General features: G+C 32.2%; 4 protein-coding genes across 4 annotated transcripts; 1 reads left to right on the forward strand and 3 right to left on the reverse strand.

The window, feature by feature from the left end:
* Positions 1-11,974: 11,974 nt before the first annotated feature.
* J3458_016808 (uncharacterized protein) lies at positions 11,975-12,585 on the forward strand. Its single transcript, XM_066121004.1, has one exon. It carries the CDS (start codon positions 12,080-12,082, stop codon positions 12,575-12,577), a length of 498 nt encoding a protein of 165 aa, XP_065973936.1. The 5' UTR covers positions 11,975-12,079; the 3' UTR covers positions 12,578-12,585.
* Positions 12,586-13,604: 1,019 nt separating this feature from the next.
* Positions 13,605-14,347, reverse strand: J3458_016809 (uncharacterized protein; the record flags this gene model as incomplete). Its single annotated transcript, XM_066121005.1, has 3 exons — positions 13,605-14,179; positions 14,242-14,281; positions 14,333-14,347. The coding sequence occupies 3 exons, from the start codon at positions 14,345-14,347 to the stop codon at positions 13,605-13,607; spliced, it is 630 nt and encodes a 209-aa protein (XP_065973937.1).
* Positions 14,348-15,688: 1,341 nt separating this feature from the next.
* Positions 15,689-16,007, reverse strand: J3458_016810 (uncharacterized protein). The gene has a single exon (XM_007808794.2). It carries the CDS (start codon positions 15,990-15,992, stop codon positions 15,744-15,746), a length of 249 nt encoding a protein of 82 aa, XP_007806985.2. The 5' UTR covers positions 15,993-16,007; the 3' UTR covers positions 15,689-15,743.
* A 5,287-nt stretch (positions 16,008-21,294) lies between these two features.
* On the reverse strand, positions 21,295-21,708 carry J3458_016811 (uncharacterized protein; the record flags this gene model as incomplete). The annotated part of the gene is made up of 3 exons (XM_007810978.1): positions 21,295-21,399; positions 21,477-21,601; positions 21,678-21,708. The coding sequence occupies 3 exons, from the start codon at positions 21,706-21,708 to the stop codon at positions 21,295-21,297; spliced, it is 261 nt and encodes an 86-aa protein (XP_007809169.1).
* Between the last annotated feature and the right edge of the window lie 405 nt (positions 21,709-22,113).

Consider the following 22,113-nt stretch of genomic DNA (forward strand, 5'->3'; position numbering starts at 1 on the left):
GTAATAGTATATAAGAATTCCTTTAATTTCGCTTTATAAATAAACTTTAGCTTCTTAGCTTTTATTATATTTATTATATTAACTTAAGCTTAACTTATAACTCTTTAACTTTCATTACTTAATTATAGTTTATAACCTATTATTAATATAATGCTTAATCGCTTAGATTAACTACTCTAATAGTTCTACTAATATAAACTTTAACTAGTTTATCTCTTAGAAACTCTAGCTATTATACTTACTAGCTTTTTTAAGAATTTATAACTTCTTTTACGTCTTCTTAATTAAGCTGTTTTATATAAATAATATTTAAGAAACTTTTAATTATAAAATACGTTATTTATTAAGGTAAATAAAAATTATTAAGTAAAAGTAATTAAGAACTTTTAATAAATTAATAATAATAATATTAATGTAACGCGCACACGGAGTCACCTATAAAGAGGGACCGAATTGGGCACCGCGTATAGGGAGTTACCTGTAAAGAGGGACTAAATTAGGTTTACTTATATACTAAAATAGGGTATAAATCCCTATTAATTCTACTTTAAATTCTATAAGTATTATTACGTGAAAAGCGAGTATAAATTAAAGCTAAAACCCTTAATAAATAAGTATGAAAGAATTAATTTAAATATTAAATAATTTAAATAAGTTTTAATCTTATATTATTAAAAGACTTAAGAATAAAGTTCTTTTTTAATTTCTTACTTAATTATTCTATATTTTAGGTTTATTTTAATAATTCCTAAAACTTCTTTATATAATTACCTTTAAAAAGATAATAAGAACTTAAGAATAAAGCTATACGTTATATAATAATATACTAAAAAAAAAGATACTTATTATATTCTTTACACGTAAATTATTTACCCTTTTAACTCTTATTAAGTACTCTATTATAATCGTGTAAAAGGCGTAATTAAAGAAGTACTTATATAAACTTAAGCGAATTTAAGAACTTAAAGCTTAAAAGTAAGAGTTACTTTAAGACTTATCTTTAAATAATAAGAGAAGATTCTTAAAATAATAAGACTTTTTCTTCTTAAAAGAAGATTAAGGTTTAAAGATTTAAATTAAGAATCTCTTTAAGTTATCTCTTAATATAAATTAGAGAAAAAGAGATAATTAATTAAATAACCTTTAATATACTTTTAAGGGTACTTTAAGAAAGTTTAAGAAGAATTACTTTTAAATCTTATATATAATTACATAAATAAAAAACGAATATTATTTTTAATAGAACTAATATATTAAGAAAGTAAAAGCGTGTAATTTAAACGTAAATATTAACTAAAAAAAATTTAAAGTATAAACCTTAAATCTTATTTAAGATTCTATTAATTAAAATATAATTATAGTATAATAATTAAAAGGTATATATTAAAGAGAAGATTAATTTTCTTAAGACTTTTACGTATACTTAAACTTATTAAAAAAGTACTTCCCTTACGTTTTAAAGGTATAATAAGCACTTAACCTCTTTATAAAACTTTACCTTTACCTTTAAAATTATATTAAAATATATATATTAAGTATACTAAAAACTTAAAAGAAAATTATAGCTCTTATTACTTATTTTTAGAATAATATAAAAGGTAAGCGAAATAATAAGTAACCTTAAAATAAGAACTTAAATAAGAGGCTCTTTAAAGCGCTTTAAAGAAACCTTAAAGACTCTTCTCTTAAAAGAGAAAGCAATTAAAAAAGATTCTTAGAACTTAATTAAAAGCGTTTCTTATATTAAAACTTATTCTAAAATAAAAATAAAAAGAAAGCTAATAGTAAAGAGAAAAAGAATTTTACCTACTAAAAGTATAATAATAATAAATATCTTTAAAATAAATACTTTAAGAGAGAAAAGATTAATAATATAAAAACTTAAGATAAGAAAAGAGAAAATAAGAAGAATACTATAAAAAAAGAGAATTAATTGTAAATAATACCTAGTTTATAATTAATAAAGATTATATTTAAGTAAAAGCTAGCCTTATAATATAAGCTATAATTTAAGAATAAAAATTAATACTTATTAAAGTAATTTTAAATACTAGAGTTAAAGCGAATTTAATTAATATTACCCTAATATAATATATAGAATTACACCGCTTAAATAAGATCTTATTAAGCCTTAAAGTACCTAATAATATTTATTTATAAAAGCTAAGAGTATAAAAAGTACTCTTAGCTCTTATAAATTTATAAGGGAAATAAAGAAAGTTCACTTAAATCTATTATATAATACTAGATATAAGTAAAAATCTTCTTTTACTTAAAATACTAGCTCTTAAAAACGAGAATATTACTATAAACGTAAGGTTATAATAATAATAATATAATATAAAGAAAAGTAAATATAAGGTAATTCTAATATATAAGTTTAAAAGAAAAGCGTAAAATTACGTATACGTTTTCACTATATTTAAGGTAAAAGAGGTAATATTACTATAAGAAAATAATACTAAACTCTTTTTAAAAGTAACGCTTTTATTACTAATATTATAGGAATATATTAACGTTTTTAAAGATAAGAAGGTAAAAGAACTACTATTATATTACCTAATTAATTATACGATTAACCTAGTAAAAGGAGAATTACCTTTATATAAACCTATATACTTACTTTTATTAAAGAAGCTAATAACGTTATAAGATTATTTAAATAAAAACCTAAAGGTAAGTTAAATTTAACACTTTAAAAGCTTAATAAAAGCATTAATTTTATTTATATTAAAAAAGAATAAAATACTTTACCTTTACGTAAACTATTAAAAATTAAATAAAGTTAATATTAAGAACTAATATTTACTCTCTTTAATTACTAAGATATTAAATTAAATATAAGGAGTTAAGGTATTCTTAAAACTAAATATTAAGAAAGCTTACTATTAAATTAAAATTAAGAAAGGGAATAAATAAAAAACCGCTTTTTAAATATAATACAAGTATTTTAAATACTTAGTAATACCTTTTAAGTTAATTAACGTACCTATTACATTTTAAAGTTATATAAATTAAGCGCTATAAGGCCTAAATAATATTATTTATATTATATACCTTAATAATATCTTAGTATTCTTTAAGATAAAGAAGAAACATAAAAAACACCTAATATAAGTATTAAAATAAATAAGAAACGTAAGGTTATACGTTAAATTATTTAAGTATAAATTCTTTTAACTTTAAGTGAAATTTCTAGGGTTTATCTTATTAGTAAAAGGGATTTTTATAGATCTCGCTTAAATTAAAACTATTACGTTTTAATTAAAACCTAAAAGTTTTTATAATATATAAGTACTCTTAAGGTTTTATAACTTTTATTAATACTTTATTAAAGTATACTCTCGCGTAATAGCTCTACTAATAGCTTTATTAAAAGAGAGTAAAAATAAGCGAAAATTAAAGAGTATAAAACTTAATTAAAAGAAAATAAAAGCGTTTTACGCCTTAAAAAACGCCTTTATAAAAGCTTTATTATTATAATATTTTAATTCTAATTAGTAAACTTAAATTAAAACGAATATATTAATCTTTATAATTATAGTAATTCTATTATAATTTAAAGATAATAAAAAATAGTACCCTATTACCTTTTAATCGCGAAAATTATAAGATATAAAGACCTATTATAACACGCTTAATTAGAAGATACTAGTAATTAAAAACGCATTTGAATATTAATAATATTATATAAATAGTATAATAAAGCTAATTAAGGTTTTAATAGACTATTATAACCTATAAACGTTTATAAGTAATAAGTAACTAAATAAGAGATAATTCTAATAGTATTTATACTTAACCCCTTTTAACTTTATAATTAAGTATTAAGTAAGAAAAAGAAACTCTACTAATACGCTATTAAAACAGCTAAACTACGCGAAAAAATCGCGTAAAAATTTTATAATTCTTAGAGAAATTTATATAAAGATAATATAGGTAAATAAAGCGCTTATTAGATTTATTTAAGTATAAAAATATAATTTATTATTTTTAAATAAAGCACTTAATTAAGAGAGATATAATAAAAAGCCTTTATTAAAAGAAAGTTCGCGAGTCTTTATAGAATCTAGTAAGCGTAATAAGATACTTATATAAGAGAATTTACTCCCCTTAAGCTACTAATTTAACCTAAAACTAAAAGATAGGTTATAATTACCCTTACTTTAAAAGAAAATCTAGAATATTATAGAACGAGAAAACCCTTATAAAATAAACGTAAATACGCCTTTAAGAGATATAATCTTAAATACGTAAAAAAAAGATTCTTAAATAAAAGCTAAATATATAAGAATTCGTTTTAATTAAGATTTAATTAATAAATAACACTTAAATAATTAAGGAATCTTAATATATTAATAACGTGTATAAATTCTATTAAATAAGGCTATTAGAAAGAATTACTTAAGCTATATTATAATAACCTATTAGCTAAGCACTTTAATATAAAAAGAATAGCTAAGCTATTAAAAAGAAAGTTCTATTAAATATATATAAATATAAATGTAAAAGATTACGTGAAGTCTTATATAATATATTAAAGAACTATAGTATAAAGGTATTAACCCTATAATAAACTAAAATTACTATTAATTTCTTAAGGCTTATAAGCTAAATTATTAATAGACTTTATAATAGAATTATTAAACACCTAATATTATAAATAAAACGTTAATATTATCCTAGTAATAGTAGATTATTATACGAAGTACTCGCTATTTTACCTAGTATTAGATATAATTATAGCTAGTAAACTAGTAACGTTATTTTATAAATAGGTTAAATACACTTATAATATCTCTACTAAAATTATATTTAATAGAGAATTCTTATTTACTAGTTATTTTTAATTAAATCTATATTATTTAATAAAAATTTAAAGATAACTCTTTATTATATATTACCCTTAAATAAACGAATAAATAAAACGCGTTAATTAAATACTAGAATATTATCTTTAAGCTTTTATAATAAAGAATTAATTATATTAATTACTTCTATTACCTATAATATAGTTTACGTATAATAATACTATTAATTTAATAACTAATACCTTATTAAATTAACTTTTAATAGGGTTTAAGCCTTATATATACTATAATATTAGGGATAATATTATAAGAGAGAGGGTATTAAAAGTAAGAAATTAAGTTAAAAAAATGCTTTAAGTAAAATAAAAAATAAAAGAATATTAAAAGTAAGTAATAATATTTTAGGTAAAATACTATAATAATAAATATAAACTAATATAATTTTAAAATAAAAGTTTAATATTACTTTAAACTAAGAATATAAGATTTAAGTATAAAAAAAATAAATTAATTTTAAAGTATATTAACTCTTTTTAAATTCTTAATTAAGTTAAATAGTAAGTATATTATTTAATACTTTTAATCTAATATAAGAAACTCTATAATATCTTTTATATAAGCTTACTAGAATAATAATACTAGCGTAAGAGTACTATAAATAAGTTAAAAACACTTCTAATATTAAAGCTAAAAAATAATAAGAATAAATAAAAGATAAAAAGTATTAAAGACTATATTTAAAAGAGAGCTTAATTATATTACCTTATAAAGTAAAAGGGATAGCTATATAAGTATAATTAATAGCTTAATAGTAAAGACCTTATAAATACACCTAATATTATACGTAATTATATTACGTTACTTTTAGTTATAAAAAGAAACGAAATTACGTAAGAACCTTAAAAGAGAGATTAGCTTAAAAAAGTATAAGAAATAAATGTTAATTAAACTAGCTAAATAATATAAGTAAGAAGTATAATATTAAAGCTTATCTCCCTTTAAAATAGGCTAAATATTCTAGGCTATATTAGATTTAAAACGAAGAAATTAGGTATTAAATAATTAAGCCTTAATATTAAAATTAGCGCTCTTATAAGCCTTTTTCTTCTTAAAACCCTTAATAATACTATTTTATTTTAGCTTAATTAAAAACCTTTTTATAACCTATTAAGCCTTTTTAGTACCTTTAAATCCCTTTAAGTATAAAATTAAGCTATTATAAAAATTTATTAGAGTAGTGTATTAAAGGTAATAATAAATATTCTTAAAAAGAAGATAAAAAATACGCTTAAGAGTATATTTAAAATAACGCTTAATACTTTAAAATAAGAAAGGTTAATAAGAAAATTCTAAAGAAATTAAATTTAAATCTTATACGTATAATATTAGCTAAAAGTAAGAATTACTTTTTTAATTTAAACCTAATTTTATTAGCCTTTTTTATATAAATAAAAAGACCCTATAATTTAAGTTAAAAATAATCTTAAGAAAGTGTAAACCTAAGAATTACCTATAATATTACGTAACTTATTACTTAAAGATAAGTTATAATTACTTTAATAAGTCTTTTAAGTTAATAAAAACTTAAATATAAGTTAAAGTAAAAGGGTAAAGATCTTTATATAAATATTATAATTATAATTAAAATTACTTATAAGCTATTCCTTTAAAAAGGTAGCTTAAATAAACTTTAAGACTTAAATTAAGTTAAATAAATTTCTAGCTATAAAGCCACGTAATATTTATCTTTAATTAATAATAAAATTAAGAAGAAATTAAATTTAATACTTACGCGAATATAAAGATCTTCTTAAAAGGTATAATAATTATAATTATTCTTAACCCTTTTAATAAAGTAAATATAACGTAGCTTAATTTTAATTAAGAGAGTAAAGTTAAAATTAAAATTAATTTTAGGTAAATACTTATTTAAGTATTAGGTTATATAATAATAATACTATTAATTATTACTACGTATATTAAAATCTTTTTATTAAGCTTTAACGTAAGCTTAAATCTTTAATATTACGCTATTACTCTTATAAGATAAGCTAAACTTACCTCTTATTATTTAAACTATTTAAGCTTAAATAATAACGTTAATAAGCGTAAAGTTAAGTTAATATAAAGTCTTTTAAGCGAAAACTCGCTTTAATTTAATATTAAACACTTAAATAATATTTCCCTTTAAGGCCTTATATTTAATTAAAGTTTTAAAGGGGTTATAAGCTAAAGTTTAACCTAATAAAACCGTAAGTATAATAATTAATAGCTTTAAGAATAATATAATATTTATAATAATTATAACGTTCTTTAAAAAATCACGTTAAAATTAAAATCTAAGAGAATAATAATAAACTATTTACTTTATTTAATAGAATTATTTAAAAAGGTAATTTAATTCTAGGTTAAATTCGCTTTATTAGAAAATATATACTTATAAAATAAGCGGGGAATATTAATACGTATTACCGTTAAATTAAACGCGCTTTTTTAAGTATAAGAGTATAAAAACGTAACTTATACTTAAATTAATTATAATTTAAAATAAAAGTTAAATGTAAAAGTACGTATTAGAAAAAGTAAAGAAGAGCGCGAAGAAAGCTAAGTTAAAATACTATAAGAAGGCCCTTAATAATATACTACGTTATATAAATTAAAATAATTGTATTTAAATATAATAATTAAAAAGGTAAGATAAAACGTAACTAAAAGTAATAAGAGTTAATATAAGAAACCTAATAATAATATTAATAGTAAAATTTAAGCTAAAAACAAGTTAAAATTAATAAATATATACTTATAATTCGCGTTAAAGTTTTATTAATTATAATAAAATATATTCTAGTTTAACGCACTTAAATAAACTATTATTAACCTAATAATAAAACGATTAATTAATTATAACGTTAATATAACCAGAGCTCTTACGAATATAGTAAATACAAGTGTATTGTGTATTGTATTTTGTATTGTATTGTATTTTCGTGTATTGTATTTAAATACATTACATTACATTAGTAAAATACCTATAAATGTATTTTAAGGAAAAAAGACCCTTGTTTTTTTAACTTAAAATTATAAGGCTAATTATAAGGGTTATAAGAAGAAATTTTATATCATTTAAAAGAGCTAAATCAGCTCTTTAAAATGCCCCACTTTTTACTATTATAAGTTACTACATTAAAAAGTTATAAGCAATTGAAAATTCGCCCCGCTTTACTTACTTTTTATTTTAAGACATAACTTTAAAGCTTAATATCTCGCTTAATATCCACATTTTAAGGTTAATTTTGAAAGATTCAAAATCACGTGATTTTTAGCTTTATTTTAATATATAATATGCTTATATAAGCATTTATTTATAATATTAAATATTTTATAGCCTTATAATACATTTATAGGTATTCTAATCTTGTAATGTATTGTAATATATTACATTATAATACAATACAATACAGTATAGTAAAAAATACAAAAAATACAATACATTTAGAGGTCTAAATATAACTTTAAGTTAAAAGTATAACTTATAACGTTAATACTTTATTATATTAAAGGAAAATGTAAATAAAGTATTATATTAAGTATATATTTAAAATTTAAGCTTAATAAGTATTATTATAATCTATAAGCTAAAAAACGTATATAAATTATAAGCGTAAATATTAGGTGGTAATTAAGTATAATAAGAATATAGAATATATAAAAGCTAAAAGAAGAATTTATACTTAAATAATAAGAAATAAAGCTATTAAAGAGAGAAAGAGAAAAGAGATAAGATTAAAATAAAAAAGAAAAAAATAAGAGATAAAACTAAAAATTTATACTATAATAAACTTATAATTACCCTTACCTTAAATTTATAAGTTAACTCTTAAGATAATTACACCTATTAAAATAAAGAAAAGAACCTATAAAGCTTTTCCTTAAAAAATACTAGACCTTAATTAAAAGCTTTATTAAAAATAAAAACGAGTAAAAGTAACACGTATTAATAGGGTAAACGTTATAATTAAGCGACTAAGAGTAATAATTATAACCTAATAAAATAAAGGTATAAGACCTTAAAATAGCGCCTTAAAATATAAGAATAAAAATAAAACTATAAGAACTTAAAAAGAATAATATTATTACTCTTTTTTCTATTAGGTTTTAATAAGAATAATATACCTTTAAAGCTTATTTATATTAATAATAATTAAGGATAATTATACTAAAAGGGGGAGATAATTATAACGCGTATATAAAGTTACCTATAAAGAGGGATTAAATTAAATATTACGTATAAGAAGTTACCTATAAAGAGAGACTAAATTAAGTTTACTTATATATTAAAATAAGGTATAAATCCCTATTAATTCTAGTTTAAATCTTATAAGTATTATCACGTAAAAAGCGAGTATAAATTAAGGTTAAAACCCTTAATAAATAAGTATAAAAGAATTAGTTTAAATATTAAATAATTTAAATAAGTTTTAGTCTTATATTATTAAGAGACCTAAGAATAGAGTTCTTTTCTAATTTCTTACCTAATCGTCCTATATCCTAGGTTTATTCTAACAATTAAGTACTTAATTAAATAAAAAGATTAATTAATAAAAAAGTATTAAACCTAAAAACCTTATAAGTACTTCTTAAATAAAAGTATTAAGCTCTTATTATAATAATATAAGCTAAATAATTCTAATAAGCCTTATAATTAAAGAGTATAAATAACCTTATATTACTTAAGATTAAGCTTATAAAAGAAGAGAGTTAATATTATATAAATTAAGTAAGAATTAAAAGCTTTTTATTATTAAGAATTATAAGGTATATTAAGTATAAGCTATTTCTTTTATATATATAAGATAATTTCCCCCTACCTTATAGCTTAGAAAAACTAAGAACCTTTAACATCCTACAAGATCATTATTAAATTCAGCCCTTTTTGCTTTAAGCCCTCGAACGAGCCCTTGGGACAGGCAATATCCAGCTGATTTGTACCGGTCGGCCTAAACCCGAGTTCATCCGTAACATCCCCTCGTTGATAGGCGAGGAAAACTGCTTAGCACTTGACAAGGAGTCCGTCAACGCCGATATCCGATTATACGTCGCGGCGGAGCTTTCGCAATGACCTGATTTTCGGGACAAGAGCTTGTCCCGGAATCTCGTTGAGGCGATTCGGAGCAAGGTTGGCGACGGGGCCGACGGGATGTGAGATACTACTTCAAAGGACCCATTTAATACTTGACGTGCTTCTTCCAGTTACATGTATTCGTATTTATAAACACTGTTAGCCAGCGCAGCTTTTATATGCGAAGCGCTACGTGAAGTGGCTATCGTCTGCTGCTAGATCTTACGCTTTAAGATTCCTCGTTACTGCTCACAGGTAATGTTCCTAGTGAGGCGCGAAATACTAATCTAGCGTGTTTTAGGTTAATTAAAGCAAGAAAGTTTATCATCTATAAATCGATTACAAGTTAGGTAAGATACTTTAGCTTACACAGATTCGTACCTTCTAGAGAGCCCGCCTTCACGTGGTGCCTCCTTCCCTTAACGAGCTGTTTATACTTAAAAAAGAGAGCATAAAGACGGTTAGTATCTAAAGACGTAGGTATTAGGGGTACCTCGGGTTCCTCCTGCCAGGCTATCGGCTGCATAGCGCAGGAAGTCGAAACGCCCAAGTCATTGTTGAACTTTTCGTGGACAACATCAGGGATTTGGGTCTATGTCAGGCTATGCTTGTGGGTGATTGGTTGGAATACGCGCTGAAGCGATTTCTGCCTGGAAGGGCAATAGTACGGAGTACCAACACGCATGGCAAACTCAATGCCAACCACGTCCTCTGCACGTTGACGGAAATGCAAGTTGGACCTGACCGGCCCGCGGCTCGCGGACGCTTTAGCCACAGGACATCGCTCCCATTAAAGTGAGCTAAAGTAAATATCCCTTATCGCTCTGATACGCTACATCCACGTGTTACCTGCCCGATCTTGACGACATGTAGCTGATCAATGCCTCGTCAAGGATCAGCGGGGGTTGCATGATGTGCGGCAACCAGAGACGCATTAACGTAAAGTACGGTGGCAAACCGTAATCCTCCCACACCAGCTCTCGGTTCTCTGTCCTCTAAAAACGGACACCATATCCTCTAAAAATAGAGACACACTCATTTATATCTGGAGGCATTGAAACCCCGGAGAAGAGCTTGACGGGATCCAAAGCTTTGCTTGCGGCTATGACCGGTCGTATGTGTTGTTATGTAGGGCAGTTTCTCTTGCCTATAAATTGTTAGCCAGGTGAATCTATAAATTTTAAGGGCAAAGCAAAAAGAAACATACAACACCGGGTATTCGCTGGTCGTCACCGACCCAACTACTAATCCAGCGCTCGCTAGGTTATCGTGCGAGATCGGACGGGATCGTGATCTTTACTAGCGGCTATGGTCGTATGTACCTGATAATGGCGTAATTATAACTATAACCTTTGTTATGTAAGAGGTTTACGCCGCCTTGGGAAGCGTGGTTGTGTCTGCTACTGCAAGTAGTACGTTCGATTAAGGTTAAATCTAGTAACAAGGCCCAAAGGATAGCAAAGTTATCTTGAGGGATTATTTAGTGCGTAGTTACGACAAGTACATGCAGGGCCAAGTCCTTTATTCCACAATCTCTTAATCACACATGATCGCAAGGACAAGATAAAGTCGACGTCTTCTACCCAGGCACCTTGAGATTTATTTATTACACATTTATACTATTAAATTAAACAAGGACAAAGAAGCGGATTATAGATTCAACGTGTTAGCATGAAATCCATCATCTCATAGTTTCGCAACCAGCTCCGTCTGCTTTCGACGCTTCCAAACATCGACGAACCCAAAGCATAAGTGTACTAGGACGGGTCATTAGCGGATGCATACAATGTAGCCTCGGACACCAGACATTTTCTAGTACGGCCGTGGCATGTTGTTTAACACTAATGGCGCAGTATAGCGCGCATCGTCGCATATAGAAAGACGCCGGCGCCAGACGAGCTGGCACTAGGTTCGACAGGTAAAGTTACGAGCTGCAACACGTGGTTTCTAATCGATTCTTTTTCATTTTCCTGGGGTATAAAGCTTGAAGGTGCCCGCCTTTGGAGCAGCATTAACACTTAGCAGAACAATCATAATTAGACTCAAGCACTCAAGCACTTAGCATTTAATCATTCAATTATTTAATTATTCCAGCATCCAAGCACTCACACATATACACACTCATATTCTCACATGCCCATATTCTCGAATGTTTACTTTAAAATATCCAAACGAGCAAGACACCGCGCACGACGCACGACCACATACCACCAACCCATCACACATCATGCGCATCTTTTCCAATATCGCAGCCCTTGGCTGGTGCGCTTTCGCGCTCATAGTCTTTGATACCACAACATACATCCCTCCTTCATTGGGATTTTTCGCCAAAGTCCGCTACTGCCTCTTCCGTCCACGAGTATTCCGTTGGTTCGTGCGTTTCACGGCCTACATGACCATAGACACTGGAATCAGGTGTCTTGAAGATTGGAGACTACCAAATAAAACAGAAGCCCACCCCATCAGTTTTCTGGTTCTCTACATCTTGGCAGTTCTCATGTCAACAATGGAGTTGATTGCAAAGTGGCCATGTTTCAAGGAAATTGCGAAAGAGGAATGCATGAATTGGGCCAAAGAAAACGACCCTGAGAAGTATGCGCTCTTGTGCGCGAGGGACGCTGAAACGGCAAATCAAAAGAAAAACTAAGGACCTTGCACACCATGGGATTATGAGATTGATTTGAGTCATCACTGCAAGCCTTATGGGCATAGCGATTGTCGCCCTTGCGCGATTTCGGGATATAAGCCGGTAGGCGGAGGAGAGTTGACGCAATATTTGATGGTAAAATCTCGCTATGAGGACTTAAAGCATCTATAGACTACTTTAATAAAGCACCAATTCTATCATTTAGCTCTGTGAATGAAAGCTGTTTCCGCTACTGAGTGTATCTCTACTTCCCAGCCCTTTGTGTTCTTGCTTTAATGCTCGCTCGGTGTCACAAGGAGGTCACCCGGGACCCCTCGCCATGTTCGGCACGGACCGCCCAAAGGCTCCCGTGATGAGTGTTAGTCCTAGACGGTGTTGGTCATGATGTTTGGCCGGATATTGGTTACCCAACATGGTCACGAGGGAGGTATTGAGGCCTTAGGCTCGTAGGAAGCCAACGGTATAAATGGAAGCCCTCAGGGACGAAGGATGAGACTGAAAAGGAGATCATCTTTGAATTGAGTCCTTTCTCCAAGCCCTTGCAATACAAGCCCTTGTCACACTCGGCCATAATGGCCTACAAGCTATGGAGAGCAATGAGGTCGATATGGAAATAGACACTAGGCCAGCAGATTATCGAGAGATGGATTTCGCATCTTATGAATAGAATGAAAGCTCTAGGATGTCGTCGCCGCCTTCATAGACGTGTAGTCATGGTTCACCCACATCTGCTGATGTATCGTGATATCCTAACATGATGCTAAAGATGACAGCGATAACGGCGTTTAGCGTAAAGATGCTAGTTTGTATATTCTATAATCAAGAAACCTGCTCTAAAAAACAAAATGAAATTTATCCAACCACACATCTGAGGAATCCCAACAATAACATCCCCCATCTATATAAACGATAACTACACTGTAACATTCTGTCGCTTAAGCCCAATATAATTGTCCAACCCACACCAAGCGAATACTAGTCAGAACCAATCGCCACCATTGACTCAAGGCAAAACGAATCCAATCCTTCAATGGAGGACTTCGTACCATCCAACACAGCCAACCAAATCACCATTCAGGGTAGCCACGTCGTCTCCGAGCGTATCCCAGACATCTGCAGCGTTGACCTTGGCGTTCTCCCGAGAAGCATTTCCAGCGTTCTTCAAACTGCTAGGTTCCCATGTCAAGGACCAAGACAGAGCAAGAGGACTTGCAGAAGCACCATACGGGGCTCCGTAGGCACCAGGTGCAGCAGGGCAGTTATACAGAAGTTTGACATTGGAGAAGATGGAGAGGACGGATAGATATAGTGCGAAGGGGCTCTTGTTGGATGGGGACTCGTTAAATACAGGGCTTTGAGATCCCAAACTTGATAAGCCTGGATGTGTTGTTGGGAGTTTCGAGCCCGAGCTGGGGTGGAGGCATTTTGTGTATAAAAGGAGGCATCTCGGATGGTTGTAGCCCTTCAATAAATCAATGCAATCATCTCCAATCTCTCGTTCAGTTTCCTCGGCATCGTCCTCAACATCGCCCCTGTTAACCGTATGACCCCATTCAAGCTGTCGTGGAAGTTCTCCTAACCATTGATTGCGAATCCTCGTATCTGCGTAAATTATGCGCGAATATCCTCGAATATTTCTGAATAGTGTGTGATATATCCAATACGAGAAGGCTTGTAAAAGCACCACTCGGGGTTTCGTAGACACTAAGTGCAAGAGAGCAGTAATATAGAAGTATGACAATGAAAAAGACGAACTGGAAGGATAGCCATATTATGAAGGGGCTGCTCGAGCCGTTTCGGGCTTTAGCATCGCCTGTACTGATCAGACGCGCAACGGCTAACTCCAGCCAAGGTCTCTGGTGAGGACTAGTCTGAACATGAGGATTTCGTCATGTGGGCTGGGAGAGGGTCCCAGGGATTGTCTTTGGAGTGATCGTGAGCCGTAAGAGTTTTTTCGGTAAGCCCAAGTGCACGTAGGTTTTCGTTGAGATAGCCATGACGATCATCTATCAAATGAACCGAAAAGATGTAAAATTTAAATAAGTGTTGGAAGGATATTCTTCAGTATGCAGTGGACTAGAAGGAAAGAGTGATGGTTATACTAATAAGACATAATGGATTGCAAGAGGGGTTCGTCGGTTTTCTGGCCCAACTGCTAGAGGGCGACTCATGCGTATAGAGCCCGAATAAGAATAATAATAGCCCTAAAGGCACGAGACGAGAAAGGCTAAATGGACCCGGAGGTCCAATAGATTGCAAGAGGGGTCCCTAGCTGGACTAAGGCGAGGGTACCGGGGTTGTTGTGGAACCGTCCGTCATCCCAACTGGAAAGGCTTACCGGGGTCCTTCTGGCATTGCCGAACAAAGTGTCAAACGCAAACCTCCGAAGAGGTTCATGTTCCATCGCAATACGCAAGGCCCTTTTCAGGGCCTGCAATTGCTCCACCGCCAATAGCTGGGAGTCCATCTATTCGCCGCTGTATGCATGAGCGCTGTAACCCATATCGCCCCGCAGGATAATACACACACATCCAGGCTACCACACCCTCGTACGTAATTTACGTGTAATTAAATGGAAATCGTGATCTTTTAGTATTTTCGCGTTTTTTTCGCGTTGGGTTATGACCTAATTGAGGGCATCGCGATGTGCGGGGTTTTTGGCAGCGTACAATAAGGCAGCCACAGCAAATTTTTCTCTCCTTGGCTGAAATTGAAGGGCAATCGCAGCCAAGGACATAAAGCAATAATAGAGGCGGCTCACAGTCATTAATTCGTTCTAGAAATGCTGTAATTAATAGGGCAACAAGATCAACAAACGTATAAGTTGCTAGAAGCAGCCCGTCACAGGCGTCAATTGCAGAGGAGGAAATTATCGTCGCGATAACCCCCTAGATGGCCCGGATTAATAGCCGGCCCGATAGAATGTGTGCATTTTGAATAAAACACCGGAAATCGCGTTTTTAAACGAATTGGGCCCTTTTAATGCTGCTGCCGCTCGATGCCATTGAATTTTAAACCCGTTACTAAGCGCATTTTAAATGACACGTTGCACAGCCATTTTTTTGTGTGCAGAACACACTAAGGGGTGTGGGATATGGGGTCCCCGACCAAATCGGATTAGTCGTATGCATACAGCGCTCATGCATACAGCGGCGAATAGATGGACTCATAGCTGGTTCTCAAACGGCCTTATCCACGGCTGGCAGTACTGCACCGTCAGCGCGAGCCTATCCCCGTCAGAGGTGTTCTTGCCGCCGCCGTGCCACGCCGTGCCGAGGAAGTAGACGACGCTGCCGGCGGGCATCACCACGGGCACCGCCTCGGAGGGGCTCGGCGCGGAGGGGCCCAGCGTGTGCGAGGAGGGGATGATGACGGTGGCGCCGTTGGTGGGCGTGTAGTCGTCTAGGGCGACCATGATGGACTTTGTTGTTAGCGGAACTGATAATGTGATGGGGGTTCTGGGATGTGATTGTATTGAACTGTGTTGGGTGTTAGTGGTATTAGTGCTGCTGCTGATGGTCATGGTGGTAATGTCTGTGTCTGTCTGTGCTTCTGTGATGCCGATGAATGTCAACTCACAGTACTAAACGGATTATGCGGCCTCAGCACACTAATAAAATTATTGTCATGGTGTAACTTCTGCGCCTCCTCCCCCGGCCGAATCTTAATACTATGAAACGCATGTAGCAGGTACCTGGGCTCCAGGAAGTAGTTATTAAGCGCCAGAACAGCCGGATGGATGGCAAACGCGTTAAACAGGCGCGACTTGTTGAGTAGGGCGTACGGTTGAGGTTATTTTGCTAGAATAATTATAGTGAGTATAGTAATTAATACGTGTATATTATAGTAATTAATGTATTACGTGAAATTTAATTCTCTTAAGAATTTTACTTCCCCTTTTATTTATATAACTTTATTATTATTTCTTATAAAGCTTTATGTTAAGTAAAAATTCTTTTCTTAGTAAAAGTATGTATGTATATATCGAATACGCTAGAGCTCTTTTTTAAAGCTATTCTAGTACATCAACCCGTATTTCAAGTAGGAAAACCCTCAGGGGAAGAAAAACCCACTTGCATCCGTAAAGCCTTCCCCGCCTTATACCCCGGCATAATATAAGGCGTATTTCTTCTCGTGTAGGTTACAGGTACTAATCATCCGCTTTCGCCTATCCTTAACCTATTATCCTGATTTTTCTGCGGTGTATTATATTACGGCTATAATACATGCCGGCTCAATTTTCCCCTACCCTAGAGCTCTGGGCCTGCTAGCCAATTTTTTAGGTGGGTCTTAGTAAAAGTAATTAAAGTAAAAGTAATTATTATATGTTATTTAACTTAAAATTACTGTTAAATTACGCGAGATATATTATTAAAGCGATTAATATAAAATTTTCTTAGATTTCTTATAAATATAACGCCTTATAGCTAGTCTTAACGTTAAATAATAAGACTATTTAGCTCTAAGATATAATAATACGTAGCTACTAGTAAACGCTACAAAGACCTAGAGATATTATTATACTAGTAGCGTTCTCGCCTAATAGTAAGACGCTAGCCTTAGCGTTAGGCGAGAAGGCTATTTAGCTCTAGAATATAGCGATAGGTAGCTATTAATAGACGCTTAAGAAACACACCCGCTCGGTTATATTAGTAGCCTTCTCACCTAATAGCAGATATCTTATAAGAGATTTAAGATTGCTTTAGCTGTTATTTATATTCGTCTTATTCGAATAATGTTCTAGTAAAAGTCTTTAGAATTACCTTTTATAGGGTTTCTAACGTAGCCGTGTATAGCGGCAAGGTGGCCCTGGGATATCGATTAGTGGATTAATATATTCCCTTAGAGCAGTTAAGGCTCTAATAAGGTTACGGGATAAGGATTATAGCTAATTAAAAGCCTATATTTTAGGGGTACATGAATTTCCCTAGTAATTTACACTATAATTAAGTACTAATATTTCTTTAAGTTATAAAGGGCTATATTAAAAGTCTTATAGCTAAACCTTTAAATGTATTATATTTTTTATATTTTTTATTATACTATATTATATTATATTATATTATAATATTAAATATTTTATAGCCTTATAATACATTTATTATATAATATAATATAATATAATATAATATAATATATTTAGAGGTCTAGGTGTAAGTAGTCGATGGGAGGTTAAGTTGGAGATGGGGTCGAGGTGCGGGTTGAGCCGAGGTATCTACGACTGGGCCAATGCGTTACGAGACAACATCTGGAGACATAACGGGAGGCTGGTGTTGATCTGTATTTTGGTTACACGACTGCAAGCGGGTTGGTATCACGGCAAACGAGGAAAGCTGGAAATTGTGTTACGGCTCGCCGTTAGAGCGATAACGTGTCACCCCATAACATTGTCAGCCCCCCATTTTCATTATATTTAGGGCTCTATTATAACACATTAAAATTAAGGCATTTTTCAACGAAAAGGGTATATATTAGCTATTTACAGCTAGAACGTAAATTCCATATAAAACTAATCTATACCTGTAATTTTAAGGGCATCTTCTTTAATTATATAGCTGTAATGTTCTTTATAAAGAGCTGCTATATAGTTAGCTTTAGCTTTAGCTTTAACGATATTAGAGATAATAGTAAAGGCTTAATTAAGGTCTTTTTTAATAGCCTTCTAGCTAATAGGCTTTAAAGCGTTAAATTTAGCTTTAAGATATTTATTTTTAGCGGATAAGGTTATAATAAGGCTATTCTTTTAATTAAAGCTATAGCTAGCCTTTAAGGCTAACGTTTAATATTCGCGATTAATGCTATTAAGGTTATAGCGTAATATATTTACTTAAGCTTAAATCTCTTTACTATTATAAGGTGTCTATTAAACCTATTATTTATTAATTTTTTACTTTTTTAATGTTATAAGCTCGTTTTTACTATTATCTTTAATAATAGATTAAAGAGCTCTTTTAATATTAATAGGAAAAATGCTAGTAGCTTAAAATCCGGCTTAAATATTTATCACTATAAAGGCCTTCTTAGAAGCTTTCTTGTAGGCTTAAATAAATCGCTGTTTTTACCGTGGTAACGAGATATTAAAATTAATAATACTAGCTTACTATTAATAATAGTAGGTTTTTAAGGGCCTAAAAACGCTTATATTTAATAGCTAGGTAATATATAATATCTTTACTAGAAGAAAAAGAAGCTATATACGATTAATATAAGCTATATACATTAATTTAATTAAAATATATAGCCTAACGCTATTTAAAACGAGAATACGCTATAAGAAGAGGTTTTTAAGCGTTATTTCTAGTAAAAAGACCTCTTTAAACTATTTTATTATAATTTAAGTATTAGTTTAATTAAAAATATTATAAGTAAAAGCCTAATATAAAAAATAGTTAAGAAATTATTACCCTTAAAGCTTTAAGCCTTTTAAGATAACTATAAGCTTAATATAGTAACTTATAGCACTTATACATTTAAGAATTAAAGCTTACTTATAAGAAGACCCTATTATTCTTATTAAATATTTAATAAGGCTACTTTTAATAACTTTATTAGCCTTAAAATCCTCTTTTATAATACTAGTTTCGTTAAAGTTATAAATTTAGGTTAACCTAACTAATTAAACCTTAATTAAATGATTAAAAAGATTATAAAAAGCTTATATTTAATCTTTTATTACGTTAAGGGTTCTTTTAAACTTAATACCTTATAATACCTTTATTTTAACCTTTAAATTACGTTAAAGAAAGCGGTTAACCTAATACTTTTTAATTAAATTACTATTATTACCTTAAGCTATAATAACCTATATAATAGCTTAAACGTTATAATAGCTAGGTAGCTTATTAGCTTCTTTCTTATATAGAATTTAATTTACTAGGTCTTTCTCTTATCTTTATAATAATTATTAAGAGCCTACCTTAGCCTCTTAAATTAGTTAATAACCGCGAAGTTAATTATAAAGGAATATTTAAGAAAGGCTATAATCTTAGGCTACTTAAACCTCTAAAAGGCCGGAATTAACGTCTTTAATAGCAGCTTTAATTCTATTCTTATAAGCGATATTAGTAGGGGCTATAATGTAAATTTAAGGTTAAAAGAGCTTAATTTAATGAAGTTATTAAATGTTAAAAAAAGGGCTCTTACATTAATCGCGTCGTTGTGGATGTGACGAAAATGGGGGGCTGACGATGTTGTGGGGTGGCACGTTAGCATCTCAAAGTGCAGATGTCGTCAATGACGGAAGCCGTCGGGGATCGCCACCGCTGTACCGAACAGTTAGTAAGTTAATAGCTATTGTCTCCCCGCATCTCTCTGCCTTTGAACAGACCAAAATATTAGTGGATAATATCTTCACCCACAGTTCGTGGAGCGTGTAATCGCTACCCCTTGACGAGACTTTGTTCGTCGTACGTAATACGCCTATTAACTTGGACAAGCTCTTTGCAATGGTTCCATTTGCCCACAATTCACCCGCCCGCGTATCCACGTCTTTCAGTCCAGTTGTATCGTCTGGAGGATCCCGGTTCGGCTTCGGGTGTTGTCCATCAAGGTTGAATACCTTCCTGTATTACGGTGGCTCTCAAAATGTACAGGTATACGTATCTGTCACGTACTTTGCGCCTGTACGGAGACTGGGCGCAAAGTAAACGAAAGATTTCGCCGAGCTTGTTCTTTCGGCCTGCCTCTGCACCACAGAAAATTGCAAAGACCAGCTCTCGAAATTGGTTGCAAGGTGGACTTGTTTCTTGAAACCGCATTGCATAGATCGATTTGTCCTGGAGCATGTTCAAACTTGACACAGTCCTCATCTCTCTTATTGACTAGATCGGAAGCAATGGTGCAGCTATAGAATTCGAGTGACGGCAGGACTAGGTGACAAAATAGCGCCATCAGACCACGAATCTCATACTCGTCTTCTGTACACTGTTGCAATTAGCATTTACCACTTGATGACAAATATAGAGGACATCGAATGTGAACTTTTTAACCTTGGGTAGGCAACCCAATTCCACCAGCACAAAGACTTCAACTTCGCTCTGATGCCCTGCTATCCGCAGAGACTGTATCGTCCCATGAGCATTTGCGACATCGGCAATCTCCCAAGGCTTGGAAGACGTCGTTGACGCAAATACCGGCTCGCCTTTAACGATTTTTTTCGGACAGATATGGTTGTAAACCTAGACCCAGCGTTATCTTAGTCAAACTGCAGCGTTGTTATTGTTTTGTATGTATTGTCAAACGAACGTTGAAGCAGGCTCAAAAGAAGAAACAAGAATCTCATAAGTATTCAGGTCAAAATCCTTTTCCGAAAGTACCAATCGCAGGTTGACAGGCCGCCACTTCCATCCTCTTGTTCCCGTGCCTAGGCTCCGCCATGAGTCAAATATTTCCTCGTCCAGTTCGCTATGTTGAAACGAAAGTATTCCCCGCTGTCGCAAATCTCGTACGAATTTCAACCGAACCTATGTTAGCTCAAGATACTTGATGCATATGTCAATGGCCTTGGGCACGCGTGTCCAACGGGATCGGAGACGGCAGCCGCAATTGTCTTCCAGCCCATCAACCACCTTCGCTCTAGCGTTGTGACGCCGCGATAATATCTCACATTTCTGTTCTCAAAGTTTTACAGGCTGTCAAATGTCTTTTTTTCTGTTCCTTCCCCATACAGCATATATACAAGTATCTCCCTCGCGATACCAATCGCTCCTCCCGTTGGCTTAGTTTGTCCGCTCGCCGCCTTTCGACTCTCGCAGCTCGTCCATCTTGGCCACTCGCTTCTTGAACTCGACGTACTGGCACTTTTCGTAGCTATGCCTCTCGTCCTGTGCGTTCGGATTAGCAAACCCCGTGGCTCCAGAGCCCAAGCATCTCGCGTCGCCACGGATCGGTAGAGACCTACAGAGCACTTCCATGGCGCATACCATGTCTCTTTTCGGCACTTGTTCAGCGGGATTAGGAGATGAGCGCAGCTATCTCTGTAGGCTAGCGGCAGTCGGGCATCTCGCATCTCCTCGCGGGTAGCGGCTGAGAATGTCAGTTAGTAAGCTCGCCCAGGCAGTGATTGTGCGACTGGATGGTAAGAGTCAATAGATTAACATACCCCGCGTCTCTGTAGCTGCGTCGGAAACCATTTTTGTGATTCAATTGACTCTGTGTCGTTGTTGGTATGTTTGTGCTCGGTCGGCTGAAGGCCGGCCTGGTGTTGAGAAAGTGTGGCCACATATTTCAGGCAACATACTTGGCGCTTGCCTCCACAACATGCTAACAATGCGCCCCGTGTCTCAACAGCTACTTGATTTTGGCGGAATCAAATACATAAATGTGACCCGTGTCGTAGACCAAATCTGGACCAGTCTTGACGGCCGAGCAAGAGGGCTTGGTGTCTCTGTACTGGGATTTGCTGGCAGCGTGTCCGATGGGTCAGCTACGGCGACTGAAACGCAAAGGGTGTTTGTCCTGACGAAAAGCTCTGCTTATCGTTGGCTATATTCACGCAAAGGTATGAGATGGAAGAATCCAGCAAAGGCATCGTGTGC

Source organism: Metarhizium acridum (assembly GCF_019434415.1).
Source record: "Metarhizium acridum strain ARSEF 324 chromosome Unknown scaffold_405, whole genome shotgun sequence".
Classification (NCBI taxonomy): domain Eukaryota; kingdom Fungi; phylum Ascomycota; class Sordariomycetes; order Hypocreales; family Clavicipitaceae; genus Metarhizium; species Metarhizium acridum.

Coding starts and splice junctions, on each gene's coding strand:
- J3458_016808 (XM_066121004.1), top strand. CDS start 12,080: ATGTTTACTTTAAAATATCCAAACGAGCAAGACACCGCGCACGACGCA.
- J3458_016810 (XM_007808794.2), bottom strand. CDS start 15,992: ATGGTCGCCCTAGACGACTACACGCCCACCAACGGCGCCACCGTCATC.